Source organism: Apis florea, unplaced genomic scaffold, assembly GCF_048593485.1.
Source record: "Apis florea isolate Af1SG1 unplaced genomic scaffold, ASM4859348v1 contig_1789_pilon, whole genome shotgun sequence".
Taxonomy (NCBI): Eukaryota; Metazoa; Arthropoda; class Insecta; order Hymenoptera; family Apidae; genus Apis; species Apis florea.
This window is the reverse complement of record NW_028256481.1, coordinates 2016577-2043726: the sequence shown is the minus strand read 5'-3', so window position 1 is coordinate 2043726 and position 27150 is coordinate 2016577. Positions and strand designations below refer to the sequence as shown.

At 19.0% G+C, this 27150-nt stretch overlaps 2 protein-coding genes across 2 annotated transcripts in view; one reads left to right on the top strand and one right to left on the bottom strand.

Moving 5' to 3' along the window:
- The window catches only part of LOC100866156 (carbonic anhydrase 2), a 34405-nt gene extending 15047 nt beyond the window's left edge, over window positions 1–19358 (top strand). The window contains exons 2-7 of the mRNA XM_003694299.4: window positions 2353–2391; window positions 4256–4417; window positions 9379–9623; window positions 15124–15360; window positions 18173–18407; window positions 18642–19358. Coding sequence (XP_003694347.2) covers window positions 2353–2391; window positions 4256–4417; window positions 9379–9623; window positions 15124–15360; window positions 18173–18407; window positions 18642–18688 — 965 coding nt within the window. The 3' untranslated portion in view covers window positions 18689–19358. The remainder of the gene's footprint in view (window positions 1–2352; window positions 2392–4255; window positions 4418–9378; window positions 9624–15123; window positions 15361–18172; window positions 18408–18641) is intronic.
- LOC100865351 (coiled-coil domain-containing protein 12) lies at window positions 19349–20729 on the bottom strand. Its single transcript, XM_086910790.1, has 4 exons — window positions 20689–20729; window positions 20010–20233; window positions 19767–19905; window positions 19349–19702 (listed from the first exon to the last, which is right to left on the bottom strand). Exons 2-4 carry the CDS (start codon window positions 20135–20137, stop codon window positions 19508–19510), a joined length of 462 nt encoding a protein of 153 aa, XP_086766916.1. The 5' UTR covers window positions 20138–20233; window positions 20689–20729; the 3' UTR covers window positions 19349–19507.
- Between the last annotated feature and the right edge of the window lie 6421 nt (window positions 20730–27150).

Genomic DNA, 27150 nt, shown 5'->3' with positions numbered 1-27150 from the left:
TTAATTTTTATTGTATGAGAGACTCAATTAGAAAATGATATATTTTTTAAATATATTTTTTTAGAAATATGATGAATAAAATAATATAAATATATAATAAATAAATAAATAATAAATTATTTCAAAAATATTATTTTATTAAAATTTTAAATTAATAAATTTTATATTTACTATTATTAAATCTTTAATTATTATTTATGATTAATAATTATGAAAAAATTAATAAATTGAAAATATAAAATAAAAATTTTTTATTTGTGAAAATTTTTTTACGATTTTTTGTTTTTTTTTTTTCGCTATTTGAAAATTCAAGTTCAAATAAAATTGGTTTATTTCTGATGGAATATAATGAATTATTGCTGTGAAAGTAATATAAAAATAATTGAAAAATATAAAATAAGATTTTATCATTTATTCCTTGTTCTCAAGAAAAATCAAATTTGAAAATTCATAATTTACAAAATTTTTTATTTGTATATGTATATTTAAACTCGTTTTTCTCAAAAACAATAAAATTTTATTTTACATTTCTTAGTTATTTTCAGATGTAAAATGATCTCCTTTCGTTAATTCATTTGTGTTTGATCAAGAATTAGCTAATTTCATTTATATTTGAACAATTTTAAAACTTTATTTTCTCAAAAAACAAGATTAAAAAAGAAAACAAAAAATTATTTTATATTTTCTATATTTTCGATTTATTTATTTATAAAAAATTTATTCATGTCTGATTATAATATTTTTCTATTTTCTATTTTTTTTCCTGCTTTTTTTTATTTTTATTTATAACAAATCAAAATGTTTTATTTATATATTATTTATAATAAATCTATGTGTTTTATTAAAATTAAGTGAATAAAATAATATAAATTTATTATATAATTTTCTCAATTTACACTCATTAAAACTTTCAATTAATTCTAAAAATTGAATATTTACAAACTCGATAGCTAAAAAAAGTATTTATACATCAATTTATATAATATTTATTATAATTAATTAAATTAAGTATATTTCATATTTTAATAAAATATTTTGAAATAATTTGAAATAAAATATTTAAAACTAAAATTTTTATACTATTTCAAATAACAAACAAATCTTAATCACTTAAATCAAATATTATTTCATTTTATGCTAAAATCAAATTATTAATTTGAAAATATATTTAATGCTTAAATTGAAAAAAATGAATAAATATTATTGTTTATTGTTTACGGAATATTACTAAAATAGAAAATAAAAGAAAGTAGAAAATACATATTTCAATACAAAATCTTTCTTCATATACCTCTAATTGGTTCTAATAATGGTAAATTCAAAAAATTTCTAATTTGTTTTAATTGAATACAAAATTTATATTATGGTTCTATTTTTATATAAATTTACCAAAAGGATATATGATTAATTGATTATATTAAAGGATATATGATAATTGATTAATATTAATAATAATTATATTATTAATAATAATAATAATTAATAAAGATTGTATTTTTAAAAATGTAAATTTTTTAAGAACTTCTTTTCTAAAATTTATATTTTGAATCCCACGACATATATATATATATATTATGTTTTATATACTTTATTGTACATATATATATATATATATATATATATAATAATAGTATGACTTTAAAGTATTATACATATAATACGTATCGTATAAAATAAAATTGGATATTTTTTATTCAAGATTATTTTACTATTTCAAGATTATTATATTTTTATAGTTTAGTAAAATACTTATATTTCTATGAGTTGTTATTAAAATATATATTTAAAATACTATTTATTTAAATTCCATTTTAAAAAGAAAACTTCATTCATAAAATTTTTCATCATTCGAAGAAATAAATATATTTATCTATTTCAAAAATTAAAAAAAATTCAAATAAAATTTTCTCCCATAAAAATTTGTTTTCATATAATTAATTCATAAAAATAGGATACTATGAAAATAAAATAAATGTAATAAAGAAACATTTCATTAAAAAATAATACTATAAATATCATCTTTTCTGTAGCCACTATGCAATTTATTATCACAAATATCTTCGTTCTACATTTAATTCAAATAATGGTTGGATTAATAAATAAGGGCACCATCGATAATTCGTGGAAATTTTTTTCTTTGTATTCATGTCATTGATATAAGATAGACATACAGAAAATGACGATTTAAATTGCATTAAGATAATGAGAATCTCATAATTGTTGTTTAATTATAGCTTAAGTTATAATTAGAAATAAAATTCGTTCAAACACATTCATTTATTGATGTGTAATGATTAATAAATAATATCTAAAAAAACCATTTTCTCAAATTGGCGTTTGTTTTTATTTCAGAGTTGGTTGTCGGCAATTTCAGCTACGATGGAAATAGTGGTAAGTTAATTGTGAAATTTTTCGCAGAAAAGAAAAAAATCATAATTACTTGAGATTGATTTACGATTTAAAGATATAAAAACCTCTAAGTGCTTGTTACTGTTTCAACGCGATTAATTTACTTTTTTCACATGTCGACACGTAAATGCCATGTTCTTAATATTATTGCATTCGCGACATTTTGTCGCTATCTCGCTCGTATTTATGATTCAGACAAAAATATTTATACAATAAATACGAAGGTATTCTTTTTCTTTCCAATAAATTAGTTTAACGTTAGAAATGTTAAAATTATTAAAACAAATCAAATTGATTTTTTATTTTTGCAATTATTAAAAATGCATAAATTCTCTCGACAAAATCAATATTATAATTTTTTATTCATAATAAAGACTTTATTTTATTCAAATAAAGATTATTAAATATGTATATTAAATATTAAATACTGTGTCCTGTTTAATTGGAAACGATCGATAAAAAATATTTCAAACAAAATTATTTATATAATATAATATAATAATATATATACAAATAATACATTATGGAATATTAATATTTTTTTATAGATTAAATCATATTAATTTTTAAGTAGAATTGTAATTTTGTATTTTGAGGAATTTTTAACATGTATGAATTGTTATTTTCTACAAGAAAGTATTAATCTATTATATTTATATCATAAAATTATTAATTTAGAAGATAATATAACTTAAAATTTATAAAACTTATCATATGAAAGACAAGAAACATGTGAATACTTCGATATTGCTTATGTTCTCCTCTTTCACATAATTAGTTTCATGAACTTCAAGTTACAATATAATATAAACAGCAGTATAGTTACAGTTTAATTACAAATTTTACGACATAAATAGTTTAGTAGTTTAGTAGCTATAACTTAGTTATAAATTTTGTGATATGAATAGTTAATATTTTTCTATAAAAAGTAACAAGTTTAATGCATCAGTTGGTGCATTAAAAATTAGATAATTCCATTTTTAAAATTATGATGTATGATGTCCACGCATGTATTTATAAAACTAACTACTTAATGTATTTATCTATACATTTTTTTTTAAACATATTTTTATATAGTTCTTATTTTTCCAAATATTTAAATATTTCTAGTTAAACCGGATGTAGTTATTTTTATATATTTTAATTGTGTATATATAATCGCAGATTTGAATGAAATTCAGTTCAAAAATAATAAAATTTTTTAAAATAATTATATAACATTAAATATTACTATTGATAAATTATATATTTTATGTTTTTGTATTATTTCTGTTTGATCATTGAATAATAAATTGAAAAATTTATATGAGAAAATAATTGAAAATTTGTTTCTAATAATAATATTATTCAGAATAAATATAGAAGATATAATAAATATATGTAATGAATATAACAATATATAATAATAATATTTAATGATAATGTATATTAAAAAATCAATCATTTTCATCAAATTCAAACAATAAATAATCATATCAAATAATAATTTATTTGAAATGATATATAATTGAAAATACATTGATTTATTTTTTATGTAATAACTTCATAAAATAAAAAAAATAGAATATTTTTCAAATAGCTATAAAAAATAATTTTAAAATAATGAAATTCATAAATTTCTTTTTAAAACGTCCAAGTGCACAATACATATATTTAGATTCATATTATAATTTGTAGTTTTAATATTAATTGATTATTTTTATTTATAACTTTTAAATTTTTTCATTTTTTTATAACATAATAAAATCAATAAAATTTCTAATGTAAAATAATTTTTTTATTTTATTAAATTTATACTAAATATAGTTTTAATTATTGCAAAAATATATACAAATTCTTTTTTCAGGACCATCGCATTGGGGCGACGAATACAAACAATGCGTAGGAAAATTCCAGTCACCCATTGATATAGAAGAAAAGGATGTCACAAACATGACTTTTCCAAAACTACAATTTTCTGACACAGAGAATTCCCACGTAGCTTACATGATTAATAATGGCCATACAGGTATAAAGTAGCAAGGTTAAGATATTAAATAAACGTTCGAAAATAACTATTGTCTAACATCGTTAAAATGGTGTTCAAGTAAATTCAATTTTATTTCAATGAAAAGTAATTATACATATACAAACGATTATACGTATACAAACGATTATAGAAAAACGATTATGAATTATATACAGTGTGACGGATTTATCCCGAAACGCGTTCGAAAAACATGAATCACATGAAAAAATGTTTTAAACAAAAATTGTTTGATATAAAAAAATATATTATGTAATATATTAATAATTTTTTTATAAACTGAATTTTTCAAAAATCATATAAAGATCAACTTTATTTTTTTTTTTTTTTAATAAAACTATATAATTTTTATTGTACTAATACAATTCATTATTTTTTAAGGCACTCTTTATGTCGAAAAATTTTTAATTTAGAACATATTATTTGAAATTCGTAATTTGTCATTTGAAAAACAAAGAGCATGAGATATGTTGCAGAATATCACTTCATATATTTCTTTTCTTTTATATATATAGTAAATATTCAAGATAAATAAGATATTATACATTTCTATATTTATAGAAATCTTCTTCTATATTTATAAGACATTTAAATATAATATAGAAATGTATAGAATGAATATAAAATTGAATAAATATTTATAGCTTATAATTATTAATGATAGATAACAATTGAAAATTAAACTTATAAACAATAATTGTAGTAATTATAATTATAATAATATTATAGATTTTCATCTTTTCTTATAATGCATATAATATTTTCTTCGTTAATTAAATAAAATAAAATTTAATAATATTGATGATCAATATTATTAAAATATTAATAATTATCATATTTAAACTATTAAAATAAAAATATCAATTTTATCAATAAATTGCTGATTAAAAATTTAATTTCTTAAAAAGATTAAATTCGATATATATAGTTTCTTTTATCGAAACCAAAATTTTTAAGAAATCAATTTTTTTTTCCAGTCATCAATTATTTTTTTTAGTAATATTGCATCAACCTGAACTCGACCTTAAAAAAATTATCGTATCAAGCAATTTCATGAGAGAAAATTTAACAAAGAAAAATATGTGAACAATACATCTTGTTGGCTAAAATAATAATTCGAACCGTAATTTATTCAGAACAAAGAGCAAGATATATGCCAAGAAATATGCATCGGATAAGCATAAGCTTGATTTAAATGGATATGCATTTTATGACATTGGAACTTCCATGTCTCTAACCATGATTGCACATACTGATGATTTAATAATCAATAATTCCATATACGTATCTGTTCTTATTTTTATGCATGCTAAAAGATATTGCATTGTCTAATTAAAATATACATTCGTTTTCTTTCGTAATGTTTAATTTTAAACTATCTTGAACATTATATTCATTCTTGTAATACATATGCATAAATTTTTTATATTCCTTTGCACTACTGAAAGACATTGTTTAATTAGAATATAAATTTGTTTGTCTCCAGTTTTTTTTTTTAAATTTTAAATTCATTTTCATTATTATTGGTTTTTATTATTATTTATATATAGAATATGTTTGTTTGTCATAATTCTAAATGATGATGAACAATGAAATATTTTTTAAGAAAGAAATGTTATAAAAAAAATATTTTAACAAAAGTTGTTTGATATAAAGAAATACATTATGCAATACTAATAGTTTTTCTTTAAGTTCTAGAATAGAAAATGACCTTTGTCTTTTAACGCTATTTAATGAGTATACTCATCATGAGGAAACTCTTTTAATAACAACTATATTCATCGTGCAATAAAATAAAATATTTTTTTACTAATTTTTTAAAATTTTTATAAAAAAATGTACTTTTTTTATTCGAATATAGAAATATAAAAATGGGCAATAATTTTTTGCATTTTTATGAAAATATTTTTATATTTGACGCATAAAAAGGATTAACATTACATAAAATTAGAGTTATTTTTTATGAAAATTATAGCATTTACTTAGTCCATTTATTTCTTCGATTTATAAATAATATGTTTGTTATTGTACAATCTTAAGACGATTAAAATTGAACAATTTGAACAGTATAAAACATAAATCTCAATCAATAATGTATAAATTGTACATATTATTGTATTAATAATATTGTAATAACATTTATTAATGAATTTAATTAATGAATTTTTGAACAATTATTACTTTTTTAAATATTCTGTAATAATTGTAATATTTATCATTGTTTAATTTTAATTATATAAACAGTTAAATATACACTTTTAAAACAAAATTCCATTAAAGATAGAATTAAATAGAATTGTATGATTTTTATTATATAAATAGTTCTACAAAAGAGCATTATGTTATTTATATACATATCGAAAATTGATTAATTTTTCTAACATTAGAATATCGCTTCATATATTCCTTTTCTTTCTATTTCTTTATAAATTTTACATATAATTTTTATTCAAACTACAATACGTTTTAAATTATATAATAAAACTATAATACTATAATAATAAACTATAATAATTTTTCGATATATATATATATAAAATTTAATATCTTTTTGTAGAAAATAACAAATGTCGTCAATTAGTACATTAAAACTTATATAATTAAATAATATATAATTTATTAAAAAAAATCAAACTCATTTTCAATTTCTTTTTTTTAAGGATATTTCATTATATTTATAAAAAAAAACTTGTATTTTTTTATTTATGTTTTTCTATTTGTTTACAGTAATAATTAGAATATAATTTGCTTGTTATTGCTTCTATTTATTTTTCAATTGCAATATTTCAAATATACATTTTAATGTCAATTCATATTGTTAATTTAGAATTTTATTCAAATGCAAGAAAATATTATTTTAAGTTGAAAATATTTTGCATAAAAAATTTTTAATTATAATATCATTGTAATAAGATATATTATCATACTACTTGTGTATTAGTTCATCTTATAAATAGTTTTAAAAACATATTATTAATTTAACACAACACTAATATAAAAAAAATAATACATACTTATACAGAAAAAAGGATCGTTGACAATCCACACTATTCCTATTTCAATCTTATTGAATCATGATAATAATAATACTAAATAATACTACTTGATCTATACTAAAGCTAATTATAGAGGAAAGTATGTATAAGAATATATGATTAAATATATGATTAGACTGTTTGGTTTCAGATATATTTTAAAATTTATTGACTAAGTATTATTAAGTCTTAATTGGATTTATAAGTGGAAATATTTTCGCCATTATATTAAAAAATTTGAGGAAAGTACGGATTTCAATCCTATTATATGGAAATCGAATTTAGTATTATAATAGTTAGCGAAATTTATTTTGTCGCGAATATGATTTTGATAATCGAATACTAACATTTTTTAAATCATATTTTTATGTAATTTTTTAATATAATTTTTAGTCAATAATACGAGAAAAATTCAAGTGAAATAATATATAATATTTATTCGTATTTTTATTTATTATCATTTATTAAAAAGAATGTAATCAAATAATTATTAAATTATTTAATTAATGTAATTTAAATTTAAGATATTGTTTCATTTGATTTTAGAATAGAACTTTAGATTAGGTAATATAACATAAATCTAAATCTTAGATTTATATCCTAAAAACCTAATCTAAATTTAATTCAAATTAAATTAAATCTATTTTAAATATTAGAAATATGAATATATTCTATTTAATATATTTTTATATATTACTCGCAAATTAAAGCCAAACGATGACATATTAAGAACATGTCAGGAAAAAGTTATTCAAAATATTCTTTGATATTTTAAGGCTATCAAAATCCGTTAACCCTTTTTCTATATAAATATCATATACTTTTTGCATAATATTTATTCATACTTTTAATTTTCTTTCTAAAAGATATTTTATTTTTTCAATTAAAGTATCTAATTTTAAATTTATTAATTTACATAATTTCTATTTTCAAAAACTTTGCTATTTAAAAAATTTTATAATTAATAAAATAAGCCATAATTTGTTGATATTGATTTATGAAGAATATAATGAATGCAATATATCAACATTTAATTAATTAAATAATTCACTAGTTCCTTTCGTTATTCTATACATTTTATATATATTATACATATTATACATATTAGTAGAAAATAAGTTTTTTTAGTTTATCGATCGTTTATTTATAAAAGTTACATAAATATTTTAATTCTTCAGTTGTATATACAATAATTTGATTTTACATTGATGAATACATGATTCTTTGTAGATGAAATTGGGAACTTATTTATAAAATGATTCGATATACGATATAACATAAAAAACTCAAAAGTAAAAAATAAAAAAAGAACATAAAATAAAAATATTATTAAATATTTACAATAAAATATTTTATTCATATTTGAGAGCGCATAATATATATTTATTCATAATTTTTTGCTCATAATTTAAACATTAAATGACACACATATAGATATTTTTATATTGTATTTGCTAATGGAAATATTTCAGAATATTTTAATTTTTTATGTATTTCAATTTTTTCTCAGATTTCAAATTAAAAAGTAATGATTATCGTATGGAAAGTGAATGATTAAACATTGAACGCAAGCTATTTTTAACAATTACAGAGATACATAATGTTTAAAACATTTTTTTCCTTCCAGGAAAATAAAGAATTTTAAAATCCGATTAACCCATATACGAGCATTGATTATTTCGAATATTCTGAACATTCCTCAAACGTCATTCTTATCCTTGAACAGCTGGAAATTAACGTTGATTATTGCACAGACAAGTCATAACAGACATTGTCTTGTTGCAATTAAGATAAAGACTTAAGAAATCGTACTCATTGAAAGAATGACTATTATAAAATAAGACTGTTTTATCAGATTAATTCTGCAAACATAATAAATTAATATCGTTGTATCATACATTGTTTTAGTGATGATTCGAAGTTTCGATCCTGATTTGCCTACGATATCAGGCGGACCCATCAATAATACATACGTGTTTCAACAATTACACTTTCATTGGGGTCAAAATGATAATCTTGGATCCGAAGATCTTATCAATAATCACTCATTTTCCATGGAGCTGCATGCAGTCTTTTGGAAGAAACAGTATGGCTCATATGACAAAGCGACAGAATACTCTGATGGCCTCACTGTGCTTGGATACTTGTATCAGGTAAGTATTAGGTCATTATACGAATAATATTCCTTTAGAAGAAGCTTATTAGCTTATTATAAACTTTTAAAATAGAATCAATTCATCATGGTTATAATATGTCCCTTTTATATTATAATCAGATAATTTTGCGAATATAATAAATTGCATGAATGTATTTTATAAATAATTTTATTATGTTATTAAATAATCTTATAATTTAAAATATAAAAAAATTATAAAAATCAACATCTTTGAGATACAGTACTTAATTTTATTTCAAAGTTTAATTTTACTATAAAATATCGTTTTATGTTTATATTTTATAGAATTTTATATGTAATCAACATTTTTGACATGTATTTCAAAGTTTAATTTTATTTAACTTAATTTTTAGAATATACTTATATAAAATTTTATTTAATTTTCATTTTATACTTATATAAAATAAATGTGATATTTATTACTAAAGATTGTTCTGAATTTTATTAATTAAATATGAAAAATAATCCGGATGTTATTTTTAATAATTATTGTATATTTCTTATATAGCGTGTTAATATGTAAAAATTAAAATATCGATTTTAAATAAAAATAAACTTAAAAATTAGTACACAAAAATGCAGGACTGGGAAAAATAAATTTTTTAAATAGATAAATAAAAATAAATATTTTTATTTTTTTGAGTGATATAAAATTTATTAATAAATAAATTTTTTCTTGAAATAGTATTTCAAATAATATACAAGGTGTTAAGATATTCATACAATATCTTTTTTCATAGAAAATCAATACCTTTTAGAAGGCAAAATAAACACAAAAATTGTATTGAGGCTTATTTATTAAAATATAAGCAATTTAAGTTTGCATTAGAGAAAGCGAGATGTAAATAAAGCGAGACGAAATTAAATTATAACTAAATAAATAAACCTCGATCGACATTTTCGTATATTAATTATTATATAATTTATCTTCGTTTTAGCCTTTAAAATCAATTCTTCAAAAATGTTCTACGAATACATTAACATCTTATATAATATTTGGAAGTTTTTAATTTAATATTTTATAGTACAATATAAGCTAATAAAATATTATCATATTGAATTTATACAAGAAGATTGAATTTTCTATCTCTTATTTTTGAATTCAAGAGTCAATAATAAATAATATTTAATCATGATTTAATAAAATAGAAATTTCTTCACTTTAATATTTAATTTAAGCAAAATAAAATAGTATTTTTAAATAGTATTTGACTTAATCATTAAATATAATAGTATTTTCAAATAATATTTGTTTATGAAAATCTTTCAATTTTTAGTATTTTGTCTCAAACTATTTCAAATTTTTCCTAGTTCTATAAACATATTGATTGAAATTTATTTATTAAATTATAAATAAAATTAAATTAGATAAATATAGACTGAAATATCTTCGTTTTGCTATTTTTTTTTACATAAATTTCAATTACTTATGATATAATAAATAAGCTTTAATCGATATTTTTATAATATTTATAACTTTTATATTTGTTTTGAAAAATTATCTAAAATCAATCTTTCAAGAATGAATAGTTACGAATAAAAAAATAAAGTTCATCAACTTTTATATTTAATATACTATATTATGCTTTTACCATAAAAAAAACGAATTTATAGATAAAAATAAATAACATTAATGAATAATAAATTTCTACTATATTATCTACTATAATAATTTACAATATTTATTAATTATATACAATAAAAATACTGGAAAAATAATAGTAAAAAATAAATTTAATTGATAAATAAATATATCATATCTATCAAATTCTTTCGATTCAAAATATTTTAAATGATCAAATTTAAAAAAAAAATAATATAATTAAAATCAATAATATATTAAAACAAAATTTATCTATTGTACAAAAAGGTGTGTCTAAATATTATCACCCGAATATTATTGATCATCATGATTGTGAGATTATTTATAAACTATTTATATTGTGAATGAATTTAATGATGATTGATTTTAACTATTTTTTATAACTACTGGCTAATTGTGATCTGACTAACTTTTGATTTTTCAATTTTTTTTCTCTGATTGAATTCCGCAATTTCTAATCGAACTGAATATGATCTGATTGAATTCTACGTCGATTAAATAAAAAAAATACGATCTCATTTGAATTGAATTTTTCTGGTTTTTGATCGAGTTCCGATTTCTGATTAATTGCAATCTGACTGATTTTCCCGATTTCTGATCGAACTCTAATTTTTTGGAAACTATCACAGATCCTTCTTAGTTATTTTTCCAGTAATTATTTTTGATGAAAATGTAAAACTAAATAAAAAGATGTAAAAAAAAAAAAATGTAAAAAGAACCAATGTCATGGGTATTCGTGAGATAGCATCGCAACGCATAAAGATTAAGACCCTTGGGACCATTTCTCTATAGCGATCGGTTGCAAAGCATTTGGCGCGCAAATGTGACTTCTGAAGTGGCCAATGCTTTGTGTCTCAGTCATTCGAATAACTGCTATTGAGAATTTGAAACAATACGAGGGAACTGCATCTGCTCATAAATTACTAACTCAACTTACTGTTGAAAATGCTGAAGCTATTGAAATTCGAATATCTTGGCCGTCTCATAATCAGTTCTGGTTTTTGTCCTTAACAAATATTTAATTTAAAAGACAAAATATTTTTAAAAAGTCAAACAAGTCTTGTTCGAAAGAAAAAAATATTTATTTTTTTTAAAGTAAACATAAATTTTGTAACTTTTTTTTTTTTGATTCTAGGCTTATAAAATATCGCTTGTAAAATAATATAGGATATGATATTAAATAAGAATTTTGGGAGTATAAGTGAAAAAATTGTTTATTTGAGAAAATTTAGAATAAAATTAAATTTTCTAAATAGAAAATTTTATATACTAATATAGAGATGAATCGAAACCTGATATTTAAATTCGCAAAATTCGAATCTCAAATTTTATAAGAATTCTTGAAATTCTCGTTGACTCTATTATTTTCTCTTTTTTTGTATCTATTTTATCAAAAACTAAAATTTTAATATTTAATTTCTTCAAAACTCATGTCTATAATTAAACAAAAAACATTTTATCTTGTAAAAAATTTAATTTTTATTTTTTTTTATTTTCATTATGAAATAATAAAATAATGAAATGAAATTTCATAAATTATTTATGCAATTATTCTTTATCTGAATTTTAAAAATTTCGAATCACAAAACGTTTTGAAGTGTAAGAAGTCAAAATTTTGATTAAAGAGTTTCCAAGTTTAAAATATATCATTTCTAAATACATTAAATACTTATATTATAATGAAACTATGAAATCAAAGATAAGATATATATATACATAAAATAATTTAAAAATTACTAATTTTAAATTATTATACTAGATTAGTGATAACATATAAAATAAAACAATATGTAAAAACGTATAACATATCCAATGTGAATCCAATATGAAGTAACAAAATTCTTTAAATAAATAAAAATCTTATTTAATATTTTCTGTATTTTTTTTTTTTTTTCAAAAAAAATGTTACTTGCATCATAAATAAATCGTACAAATGAAAGAATTATAGTAAGAATTATAGATAACTTTTAACTATTTAAATATCAAATTCTTTTTTAAACATACTACAAATTTTTAATAGATTAATAACAATATTAATTGATTTTTTTTAATTAAATTTTAAATTTATCTTTCTTGGATTTTTACTAAATCCAATTTGAATATTAAAATTAGTTCTTTTCTTTAATCTCTTCATCAAAAAAAAAAATGAAAAAAAAAAATAGTAATCAATAAAGTGTCATTGTAATTCATTTAATTAATGAAAACTCATTCATATGATTAATGAAATCATTTATATAAATATATAAATGATATTATATAAATATATAATAAAAACAATGTTTTTAAAAATAAAATAAAATATAACATTGTTAAATTTGTTTTTTTATCATCATTTAATATTATATAAAATGTTAATATATTCATGAAATATTTTTGTATATATTTTTCAATTCTAGAAATTAAACTAAATATTGGTTGAAGTTCATTTATTAACAATTTAAGTTTATAATTTAGCGTCAGAATAAGTGAATAATGTAACGATGATAAAACGATCTTACTTTATCTCCATTTCGCTTTGTTTAAGGCAAATTTAAATTGCTTATAACTTTATAAATAAATCTCAACCAACATTTTTATATCAACTTTTGTGTTTATCTTTATCTTTAGAATCGACCATCTAACGGTCAAATAAATGTATTCTATATAGTCTAGTTTCTGAACTTTTTAATTCATTAAAAAACCACATATTATTTTTTTTACGTTTATTAATTATAATTTTATAATTTTTATAATTTATCTTCAAAAATATCAATGATTTTTTCATATTTATATTTTCTTGCGCAAAGTAAAAGATCATATTTTTTTTTTTTTTTTTTTTACGAAATATGTATAATATAATATAATAATATAAATATAATATTCAATAATAGAATTGCAATAGTAGAATCTGTTGCATGCAATTATCATTAGTTTATCATTATTTAAATTATAGTTTATCATGATAGCGCATCTATTAATTTCAATGAAAATTCTAATTGATTATAAATGCAAAAAGAAAAATTTCCTCCTTGGTATTGCGCTTCATATGGATCTTTATGTACATATAATATACATATACATCCGTTTTCGTAAGTTGTATATTTAATCAACGCGTAAAATCAGTTATGTAAATCGTACATGCAACGCTAACTACTTGTGCGTATATAAAATTCTTAACATTCTTCTCTGTATATTTTGGATATCTGTAAAATTGTTTTGAAAAACATAAATAAAATTCGAACGAAAACAAAAAGCTAAATTAATATATTTTTGAGTTCGTCTTTTTTTAAAAATAGAAACATTATACCTGACTTCTATTTTTATCCAGTATAAATGCATATGCTTTTACACATTTCAATAAATTTAAATATGTTTGGTATTGAAAAATATTACTGGAAAAGTAAAGAAAAATATAAGAAAAATATTACTTTAATTGAGAAGCTCGTATATAAAATTTTTATCCTTAATTTCACGATTTAATTAATATATAAACAACATAATAAGAAATAATATATGTAGCATATATTAGCATAATCATATGATAGTGTACAATTTTATTAAAGAAAATTTTGATCTATGAAATAAAAATCTAATCAAAAATTAAAGATATTTTTTTTTTCTATTTGGAATAAATATGATTATCATCTTTGTTATAAATCCTTCAATAAATAATTAATCTTTGAAGTAAATAATTGTTATTGCATAATTTATTATTATGCAATATTACATTTTACATTATGTTTATCTTATATTTATGAATATATAATTTTAATGAATATTTTATGAAATTTTATGAATATATAAATATTCTAAGATTAATATATATATATATATATATTATCTTTAATATATAAATTAATAATAATAATAATAAAAAAAAATGTGTATGTTATAGGCCACGGATAAATCGAATCCAGTTTTTGAATCGATCGTGTCTCATATATCGGACATAGCGGAAGTTGACAGCAACATAACGTTAAATGATAATACTGTTCTGGGCAAATTAATCTCACCTGATCTTGCATCAGCGGAAAATTATTTTACATATAAAGGATCATTAACCACACCTCCATGCCTCGAGATTGTCCAATGGATCGATTTTGTGGAACCTCAATATCTTTCTCATAAGCAGGTATTTCAAAAGTTATCAAGTTTAACATAAATTTTAATATATATATATATATATATTTTAGGATATTTTTAAAATATACAAATAATAAATAGTTTCTAATACTCAAATTAATAAGCTATAATGATCATTTATGACATATAAGAATTTTTGAACAAAAATAATTTATTTTTTCTTAAAAATCATTATTTTATAACAGAGAATATGATGTGATATACACATAATATTTTTTTAATTATTAATTAATTTTTTTAATTATTGTATGTAAAATAGCATGTAAAATTTTACAAGTTTGTAAAATCAAAAACAATTTAAAAATAAGTGACAAAAGTAAGTATATCAAATAATAATATAAATTGTTACAATAAATTTAAAGTTTGAGGATGGATACAATTTGAATATTATTTTATTAATTTTCTTATTATTCTTATTATAAAGAAGTAAATTATATATTATAATAAATTATATTTCAAAATTAAATTTGAAAGATTTCTTATACAAGTTTAAAATTCAGTATAATGTTTCAGTAGAAAAATTTGTAACATTAATAGATTTTTCAAAAAGATTGTATTAAAGGATCAAATTTTCTATTGGTATAAAACATTATAAATATTTATAATTTATAAATAGAATTATAAAAAATAAAGGAAGAAATAACATATTTTTATCAATCATTTAAATTAATGATAAAAATTTTAACCTTACTTTTTAAAAAAGATAATGAATTTATTCAGTTTTTTAATCAATAGTATTTTCAATAAAATATCAAACTTTTATATTAAAAATATCAAAACTTTTATATTAAAAATTCGATCATTTCATCTACAACAATCTAATACTTTTATTAAATTCATTATTTAATTCATCATATAAATTTTTTTAGTATATTCATTTAATTATTTTTTATTTGTATTTCAAAAAATATCTGAAAATTCTCTAATGCAATCGAATCTTTATAAAATGGAATTTCTATTAGCGAAACATTCATTAGATCTAAATATTTTATTACATGAATATTCTATTATCCAAAATGTATGTATCTCTATGCAGTATTCGCAACAATATAAACAGACATTTTTCTTTATCATAGCAGTGAAAATAGAATTTAATTTGAAATTGACGTTGGATATATTCACATAGTATACATATGATATATATGACATCAAAACCTCAACGTCGTTTAATTATTCAAAATGAAAACGGAAATACTTAAAAAATTAATTCTTATCTTATAATGACGTCTTTAAGACGTCATGGATTTCAAATACGTTCTAATCATTGAATTCTCAGAAACTTATCTATTTATTGCGTTCTATAAAAATATCGTTAATTCTGAATATTTTCATCTTCATACAATTTTATTTTAACCAATTAATTACAAGTATTTGTTTTGAATAAAATTAAATAATATTTTTTTATTATGACGATTAAATTGTAAAATAAGGAATCAAAAAAACTATAAGAGTATTAGATTTGGCAAAAAAATATAAAATATTGGAAAATTCATAATTAGCATTAAAAAAAATGAAAATTATTTATATATAAGTATATAAACATCAAATGTATCTTTCAATAGAAAATGAAAATGAAAAATGAAAACTAGAAAAATCTCAATTTTATTATAAATATATTTTTCTCAAAATATAAAATAATTTATTTATAAAAATTGTGTTGTTCTAAATTTTTTTTATTTCTTATTTCCTTAACAATCTTGTTTCATTATTTTGGATAATGGAGGTTATATTGCAATTTGAAAATCTGAATAATATTATAATTTTATTCATTTCCTTTATTTATTATAAATCTTTTATAAATATAAATTTTCAAATTATTTACTATTTATTTGATATTTTTATCTTTGTAATTTTTAAACAAGTTTATTTTCTGAAATTTACTTCTATAAGTTAAACTTTCTTTATCATTATCTTAATTCGAAGTAATTACATGTTAAAAATAGATTTATCGATATTATCTTTCTTTTTTATAGATTTTTCCGGCTTTGAATTTTTATTAAAAAAACTCTTAGAAAAATATTAATCTTTCTATATTCTATTGGCACGTCGAATTTTTATTTGTTAAATTTCCTTTACTTTGATAAAATGAAATCTCCATAGTTCGAAGATTTTAATTTTATACCCGAGATTCACATTACTGAGATTTAATCATAAATATTTTTAAATGAGGAATGGAATTTTTAGTTTGTAAAATATTTCTAATTTTATCTAATTAATATCATATTTTTTTTTTTACTAATATTATAATTTTTATAAATATAACTTCATATTTTGAAAAAATAAACAAAATATACTTATATACTTTCGGATAATGAAATAGTATAAATATAAATATAAATATTACTAGACAATGTTTTATTATATATGTGTAATTAAATTCTAACATCGTTTAATGAAAGGTATATTGTACAAATATTCTTCAAACACTTTCTTTTAGCTTTATGACTATTCAAACTTGATTATTAGAAGCCTTTTATTGGAGAAAGTGGTTTCTTTAAATGCTTAAGTAAATTCTTATTCTTATCCCATAAATTGCCACACATGAAAAATTAATAGTATTTCAATTATTAGAAATGTGAAATCTAAAAAAAAAAAATGCAAAAAGAATTATTTCAAAAAGAAATAATATAATATAAAATATTTATAAAAATAAAAAAAAAAGAATAAAAATGAATAAGAGAATCTATTTTTTTTCTCAAACAATTTAAAAATATCTTCTGTAAACAGTCTTAAATTGTGCTGCTTCGTAATATAGCTAATAGTTATAATTAATTGTCTATACATACTTTATTTATTTGCAGTTAGCTGTGTTTCGTAAAATTCAATCCAGTGATGGAAGAAATTTAACACATAATTTCCGCCCGGTGCAACCATTAGATGGTAGAATAGTTTATCGTAATATCCCAACTTCCATGATTTCCGGAACGATTGTTGCCCCAACAGATTCTGAACAAATGACGAATAGTTCTAAAAAACCAGAACAATCAGAAGACGAAGATAATCATAATGGACAACAGAGCATGTGGACTATATCACGTTTGTATCATTTTTTAGGATTACAATTTATTTTGATAATACAATATGATTAAAAATATTTTTAGTTAAAGATTAAAATTGATGTTAAAATTATAAAATATACATTAATTCTGAAAATAGTTGAACAGAACTAATTTCTTTAATGAAAAATATAATATATATGTAGTTTAAAAAATAATTGTACATGAATAATATGAATATATGAATAATTATTTGATTTTATTTTTGTTGTAGCATTTGCAGTGATACTTGGACTTATTTTTCTTATACAATATCAATAATACACTGGAAGCTTTAGTCAATTATTTTGACTTTTATGTAATTTGAAATAATTAATAAATAAGTAAATAAGTAAATTAAATAATATTATATTTAACATTAAATATAATATTAAATAGTGTATTTACATAATCTTTTTGATGCAAAAGAGTTTATGAAATTATTCATCTTTATATTTAAAAAATTTTATTGTTTAAGATATTTATCATCTTTAAGATAAGAATGAAAATAAATGTTTTTATTTTTAATAATTAAATATGTACTATCATTTAATTGTAAGAGCATCTTAAATAATGTACATATACATATACTTAAATTTCTTATACTATTATTAATATCGACTGATTATAAGCATTCACGATACTCATATAGACTTTTTTTCTGAATATGATAATTAAAGCAGTAGAAATAGAGAATAAATAGTAATTAAATTTGATTATATTTATTTGATAAACAAAGAAATAGAAATATTTTATAAAAATGACTGTATACCAAAAATAATATGTTTATTCAATAGTTCCTACTGCTGCCATGATAATATATATATATATATATTATTGAGTCTCTTGGTAAATTGTATTTTCTCACAAATATGTTTATGAGATATATTGTATTGTATTATTGTATTAAAATATTTGTGACTTAAATAATAATAAAAAAAATGATTAATAATGCATTTTATTCATTTTTTATAAAATTTTTTACAATTTTATAAAATATTTTATAAAAATTTTATAAAACAAAATATCTAAATATCTAATATTATAATTAAATATATACATACATTATATATACATCTAAAAATTATATTATTAATAACATTAAGTTGGTGATTCTATTTGATCTTTGGTTGCCATATTCACGACAGCAGCTAAATCATGTTGCCCTTGTTTAAGACGTTCTCTTATAAGTTCTGCTATTGCTTTTTGAGTTCTTCTTTCTAATTTTTCTAATTTCTTAGCAACATCTCGTTTTAAATCCCAATCTGGTTTTCTAGGAGCAAGATTGCTGATATCCTAAAAAATAATAATTAAATGAAATAGAAATAAATATTTTAAATTATTTTAAATAATTACTTACAAGTTCTTCAATAACAACTTTCGTATTTGCAGCACTTAATTGATCTTTTACTTCCTCTTCTACATTGCCTGGCTTCGCATCTTCTAATACTTTATCTTTGAGACTTTCATCTTGTGGTTTATAACTTCGAAATTTTGGTCTGTCATAAATAAATAAAATACAAAAATTAGTATTAATTATTAGAGGTTAGTTAAGATTAAATTTGAATATGATTAAATAAGATTAAAAGAAAATAAAACTTACTTTGGTAATTTACTGGCACTTTCATTCTTATTTTCTTTATTTTCCTCAGTCTTTTTTTTCAAAGCTTGTAAACGTTCTTTTCTTTTCAAAGCTTCTTCTTCCAATGAACCTATTTTATCTTCCGCCATATTTGTTTTCTTACACTCTATTATAGATGGCGTTAATACGTATTTATGTTTTAATACAGTAAGTATAAAATTGTAGATTCTTTTATATTATTTAATCTATATTAAAATGAATATATAATATATATGGATATAAAATAAAATGTCAAAAAAATTCAATAATTATCTTCTAATATTTAACAGGATTGCCAAAGAATTTTTTTTTTACCGCGTTATGTTATAAGAATTACCGCGATTAAAAAAATGAAAGAAAGTAAATATTAATATAGTAGCGAAACTTAAAAGATAGAAGAAATAACAAGAATTCTATTTGTATTTTCAGGAAGTAGAGAATGTATTCAAACAATGTAATACAATTGATCACCCGTTATTTCTCTTTTAAATTTCTAAATTAATAATTGTAAATTACATCATTATTATTTTTTTATTTTTCTAATGGTTATATTTTATTCGGCAATTCTATATGTATAGTATATGTAAATTAATAAAGAAAAAAAGGAGAATAAACTAATGAAATTTGACTTAAAAAAAGTAAATGAACTAATAAAATTTACCTTGCAACATGATGCGATGATGTATCGCCATCTAACTGCTATTTCTTAGTACTATAATATCAGATCGTTGAAATGATAAAAATGTATAATCAAATTTCTTTCTTTACTATTGCCTATATTGACGATGTCAATTATACTCTATGCAAAATATTCTCTATTTAAATAAGTATTTAAATTAATAAATAATTTTCTTAAATATTTTTATGAACAAAAAATAATCATGTATGAAAAATATGAAAATAAAAAATAAAAATTATTTTTCGAAAAAAATTTTTTTTATTTAAATTGAAAAAAAATTTATAAATAAGAATTTTATATAATGATGAAATTATTACTGATTTTTTATATTATTATGATGATAATAACTTTTTATACTATCATTGATGAAAAATGATTGATAAGAAATGATCAATATGATTGTATTATTATTGCTATTATTATATCATATACATTAATAAAAGTAAGATAGTTTTCTTATTATATTTTTATTTATATTTTTAATTAAAAATTAAGTAATGAATTAAATTTACATATATTATATATAATTAATACATATATATTTATACAATAAAATGATATTTAATTTTTTATTTAATTTGTTAATATTTAATTTGTCATTAAAAAATATTTTATTTATTAGCAAAAAATTCTTCTAAAAATAAGTAGATTTTTTTTTTATAGAAAAAAAACAATTGATTTGATATGATGAAAAAATTAATCAACATAAATAATACTTTCTTAAACGAATTAGTTTATTAACATTTTTACAAAAGTTTATAATATTTTAGCGTCAGATAAATTATAAGGAAAATATATTAATTATGTCTAACATTACCTACATACTTTAATATTATATTAGTCTTAGTATACTTTTAAAAACAACTTACATACTTATGTTTTATATAAATTTTTCTTTGTTTCTTTTGCATAACGTACCATGCGCGTTTCATTTGATTTTTTTTCTTTACACAATAAACAATTAAGTGCTCAACATAATATATATTAAAATAAAATAATTTCTATATATAAATTTCTATAATAATTCATATAAATTTTTTTATAATTTGTATTATTTGTATATATTTGTATGTATTATTTTCATTATTTATAATAACTTTGAAAATAGTAAATAATTATTTTATTGTCATCAAGAGTTTTGATATTTAAAATTATATCGTAACTATATCGCACACTAAATATATATAATTCAATAATTGTTTCTGTTATGAATTTACCCTTATAAAATAATTTATTCGAAACTAATAATGTCATCTATTAAAATTTTTAATTGAAAATAAATAATATATTAATTTCTGGAAAGAATTGTTTTTTAGTCAGAAATCAATCGCCGAAATTAATACATTCAATATGTCCAATAATTTCACATTCTAAATTTTAGAAACTTTTTTTTTTGTTTTTTTTTTAATCATATAAATTATATAAATTAACAACAAAAATTTAAAGTTTTCTTTCGAATAATTATGCTTATTATTATCAATGCGAATAAATATAAGAAAGTTGTTTTTTGTCAAAATGTTATTTATTTACAAAATATATCAAAACATATGCATCGATATTTTTGATTAACAAAGAGGAAAATTTTATACATATTATAAGAAAAAGTAAATAAGTAAAAATACGATACAGTTTTATGATATTTACAATCTTTTTGTCCAATTTCTATTTAGTTTTATTTTAACCACGAAATGTTAATATAATTATTAGCGATTGTTAATGCATTAATTTAATATACCATAAAAATTGAAATTCAATCAACTCATTTCCAGAATATTAATTCAGATCCCAGGATACACGAGATTCATCGATGCATATACCACGAGAGAGAAAATCACGAATCTATGCCAAACGTTTGTGAAATTGAGGACATGCACGTATACACACTCGAGAGCTGGTACTCTTCCCTAGTGGCATTGTGAGGCGTCTCTTGTGGCGAAAGTTTATTTACAGTCTGCAAGATATTTTCAATCCCGAAGTGCACGATTTTGCGAGACCCTTGATCTTATAAGAGTTGAATTTCTTGCGATGCGACGACACCTATTGGCTAGCTCTCTTTTATAGTATGTTTGGTTTCATTTTATGCGAGTTACATATATTTTTCTAATCTTGAAAATTCTGAAGACTTTAGAGTTAAAATAATTCACATTTCCTTTTTTAAAATTTAGTTATATATGCCATAAATATAGTTATGTATATCACTTCTTTTAATTTCATCAAAATAATTAAAGATATATTTATATATTATATGTTAAATAACAAAAATTTATTAATATGAAAAAATTCAAATTCAATATTATAAATGTATGATCATGTATACTTTTTTGATGATTGAATGATGGAAAAAAATTTGATTATTTTGGCTTTCAGGTAAAAAAAAATATAGTAGAAACAAAAATCTATTATTAAATTTGACAAATTTGCAATTTTAAATGAATGAAAAAGTAATAGTAAATGTTATAAAAGTCTAATTAAAAAAGAATAAAAATATATTACAATATGAAATTCTATTTTATTTTTATTTAAAAATGATTAATGAAAAATAAAATTTTTAAATTTTCTCAAATATTTTTTTTATTAAATTCATATTCTCACATAAAATTTTTTTCGCATTTTAATAAACATTTTCATAACCGAATATACTGTAATCTTTCAAAAATAAAATTTAAAAATAATAAATTTCTTTCTTATAAATCATAAAACTTTTCAATAATAATGTAAAAATTTTTACAATACCTTGGATTTATTCAATTTACTTTAAATGTTTTTAATATTTCAGAATATTAAAATTGGAGAAATTTTAAAGAAATTCAAAATTACTAACATTTTTGCTTCATTCAATAGATTTTTATAGATTAATTGTTAAAAGATTTTGAATTAAAATAATAATTATTTTTCTGATAGATTAAATGAATCCAAGAATATTATTGAACTTAAAATTGGATCGAATAATTGAATTTTTTAAAAACATATTTCAAATCTATAATAAATGATCTATAAAAGATTATCATTTTTTCGATTTTCATTCGGAGATAATTAAAAAATTAAATAAAAAATTATTTTACTTTTTAATTATAAAGTTTTTATTAATTTATAATAAAAAAGAAATTTTAAGTAGGAAAGTATTTTATAATCTTCATTTACAATAAAAATTATAGTACTTTACCTATTATTACTTTGAAAAAAATGCAATATTTTGTTTTAATATAAAAATATTTTGTTACTAATTATATATTTATTATACATTAATTATATTTTTGCCAGAAAATTTATGAGAATTTTTTTTTTCTTTTTCCATCACCAGATTTTGATTTATATTTTCAAATGGTAATTTATATCATTCTAAATTTTACACCAGAATAAGATGGCAATACAATTTAAAATTATAACTTAAAATATATTAATAATTTCATTAATAAGTCATTATCAATAGTCTACTTATTTTTCGTCAGAATTATTAATTCAAATTATAAAACGTAATCTCATTACTTTTGAAACAGATTACATATATTTAATATATCTAGATAAATAATTAATGATCATCAGCAAGAGTCTGTTCAGGACAGTTATGCCATATATCATGTATAATATAATTGTTTATTTTTACAGATATATCTCTTTTAACGCAATGTTCCAAAAAGATTTATTTGCACTAGAATTTTGGCTTTGGCTGTTATGCAGAGTATTATAAGTTATAGATTTTTTGTATTTGCTATTGTATCTTTTGATGGAAAATCGTATTTGATTGGTGGAAAACAAATGCTTACTTAATCATTCATAATTCATATTTACGAAAATTATATTGTAATGAATTGTAGAAAAATATAGTGATAGTATAGTGATTATGAAATTATAAAGATATCTGAAATTTTTAATAATAGAAAAAAGATTATAATATTCTCTTAATGTATTTTAAAATTAATGATTTTATAATAATTTTATAATTGTAAAATATAAATATTTTATGATTTTTTTTTAAACAATGATTCTATTAATAAATATTTTAGGAATTCTAATTGTTATAATTTTTCTTAACAAAACTTCTGCATATTAAAGTTATAAATATAAAAAAATTAAAGAAATGTAGAACTTCCTAATTAAATGTAAATATTTCTTGATATACGAATTTATTTTATAACATTCTTAAATTCAAATTAATTATGGATAATTAAAAAAAAGAACTAAAAATTTTTACTTATAAATAACTTATTCGATCATTTTCAAGTTACATAATTTTATAAATAGTTGTAAATTAATAAATTTCTTCTCTATTATGAAATGATATATTACCAATCAAAAGCTAAATTTGGAATTCTAATTTAATTTTTAAATTATTGGATTGCATCAAATATATTAGTGATATCAAAAATATTTTTATAGTAAGTCATTAGTTGAATTTGAATTATTGACATGTCAAATTCATTTATTAATCATTCATTTTCCACCATTCTGACATCATGTTTAAACAAATACTTTCCACGATATTCACTCGCCATTCTTCTCTTTTCACGTCTTACATATAGAATAATTATTAATCGTTTGAACATCGTTTAATCCCTTTGCAATTTTTATGCCAAACAGTTAAAAAATCAGCTCGAATCTCTCGTGCAAATTACAAAGGAATTTCACGGTGCTCGGTTTTCTACGATTGAGCAGGTTTCACGGACACTGAAACTTGATAATACAACTGATGAAACTTGATAATACAATAATGGAAAAGATAGAAAGAAGAAAGGAAGAAAAAAAGGAGGAAAAAGAAAGTGAAATCGAGGATACGAAGCAAGTGCGATTATATACAGAATCTGCGTGTTGTAATACGGATTTGAGGTTATGTAATAACTGTCTGGGTGAGATGGGATCAAGTATATTGCAAATTGGTTTGAATTTGACTGGAAAGAATTTCATGATATCTCATGAATGCATGCTTTTAATATTTTTGGACCCATTTTGTTTAGAAATAGATATATTTTATTTTAGATATGTTTATATAATTATTAAAATAATTATTTTATTTTTTACATGTTTCTTTAAATGAGTTTCTTTTATTTTATTTGAATAGATTTTTCTTTTATTTAAATAATAATTTGAAATTTTGAATTATTGAATAATTTATTTGAATAATAATATTTGAGAGTAATTTATTTGAATAATAGTATTAAATTATTTTAATATTTTTTTTTTAAATTCTTTTATTTGGCATTACTTAGCTTTTATTTAATAACATTTATTATTTGGTTTTATTACAAATGGTTTTATTAAAAATGTAAAATTGTTTTTCCATGATGAATATTATAAATTTCTATTCGCCAAAATTTTTTTATCTTCTATTTCTCAAATAAGATTTTAATAATTATTTATAAATATCTTTATTTTAAATGAATATATATTTTTATTTTATTTAAAATAATTTTTTTTTTCATTTTTATATCAAATAAAAGATATCTAATCTTAATTTTGTTCGTTTCAAATTTTTATACATATTCAAAAAGTATTGAATTACTTATTAATATTATTATTACTCCATTATTTCATTGTCGTTTTTACGGTTAAGATATTTAAAATTTAATCATACTCAAATAGACGAAAAAATATAATAATAATTTAAATAAATTCGATTTAAACAAGATCGTTAGATTAAATTACATATAATTACTTTGAGAAGTTTAATAATCGGATCTTATAGATTTGAATCTTTCAAATACTTTAGCTAGAAGCTTTCTATTCTGTGCAAATGTATTAACGTTATAGTTTGCAATATTTCCCATAGTTTCCTATTCAACGAATTGATATCGTATTGTGTATTTCTTATCTTTTAAGCTTTGATTTATTTTTGCAAAATTTTATTTTTCAAATATTAAATGTATTTCTAACAAAGCAAGTTTCCTATATATTAATACACATATAATGATGTAATACAATAAAGAAATCAATATTAAGAAAAATATCTCATTTTTATTTAATTTGAAATTAAGGATATAAAAGAATATCTAATATATAAAAGAATAAAAATTAAAAAATTTAATATTTTTTTTGGAACTTGAAAGTATGTAATAAATATGTATTTTAAATATTTTATAAGTAAAATAAGAAGAAATTTTTGCATAAAAAAATAAATGGATCGATTTTATTAAGATTATAAATTATTTCTATTAATCCAAAAAATTAAATATCAATACAATTGAGATACTAGGGATATTATGATACTAAAATTTGAAACTGGAGTTGATTGATCTAAATTTTAAATATTAAAAATAGTTCGAATATAAAAATTAAACATTTCATCTATCTTGGTATCAAAATTAATTTAGATTCCTAAGTAAGATATTGTTATCTATAGTAAATAAAAACATATATATAAGTATTCAATCTAAATATAAACAATGAATCTCTAGATTGCAAAAAATCTTCTCTGTTCTAATTAACATTATATTTAAATCTTCAGTATTA

Coding starts and splice junctions, on each gene's coding strand:
- LOC100865351 (XM_086910790.1), bottom strand. CDS start 20,137: ATGGCGGAAGATAAAATAGGTTCATTGGAAGAAGAAGCTTTGAAAAGA. Junction 19,906..20,009: donor AGTGCCAGTAAATTACCAAA/GTAAGTTTTATT, acceptor TATTTATGACAG/ACCAAAATTTCGAAGTTATA. Junction 19,703..19,766: donor AAGTTGTTATTGAAGAACTT/GTAAGTAATTAT, acceptor ATTATTTTTTAG/GATATCAGCAATCTTGCTCC.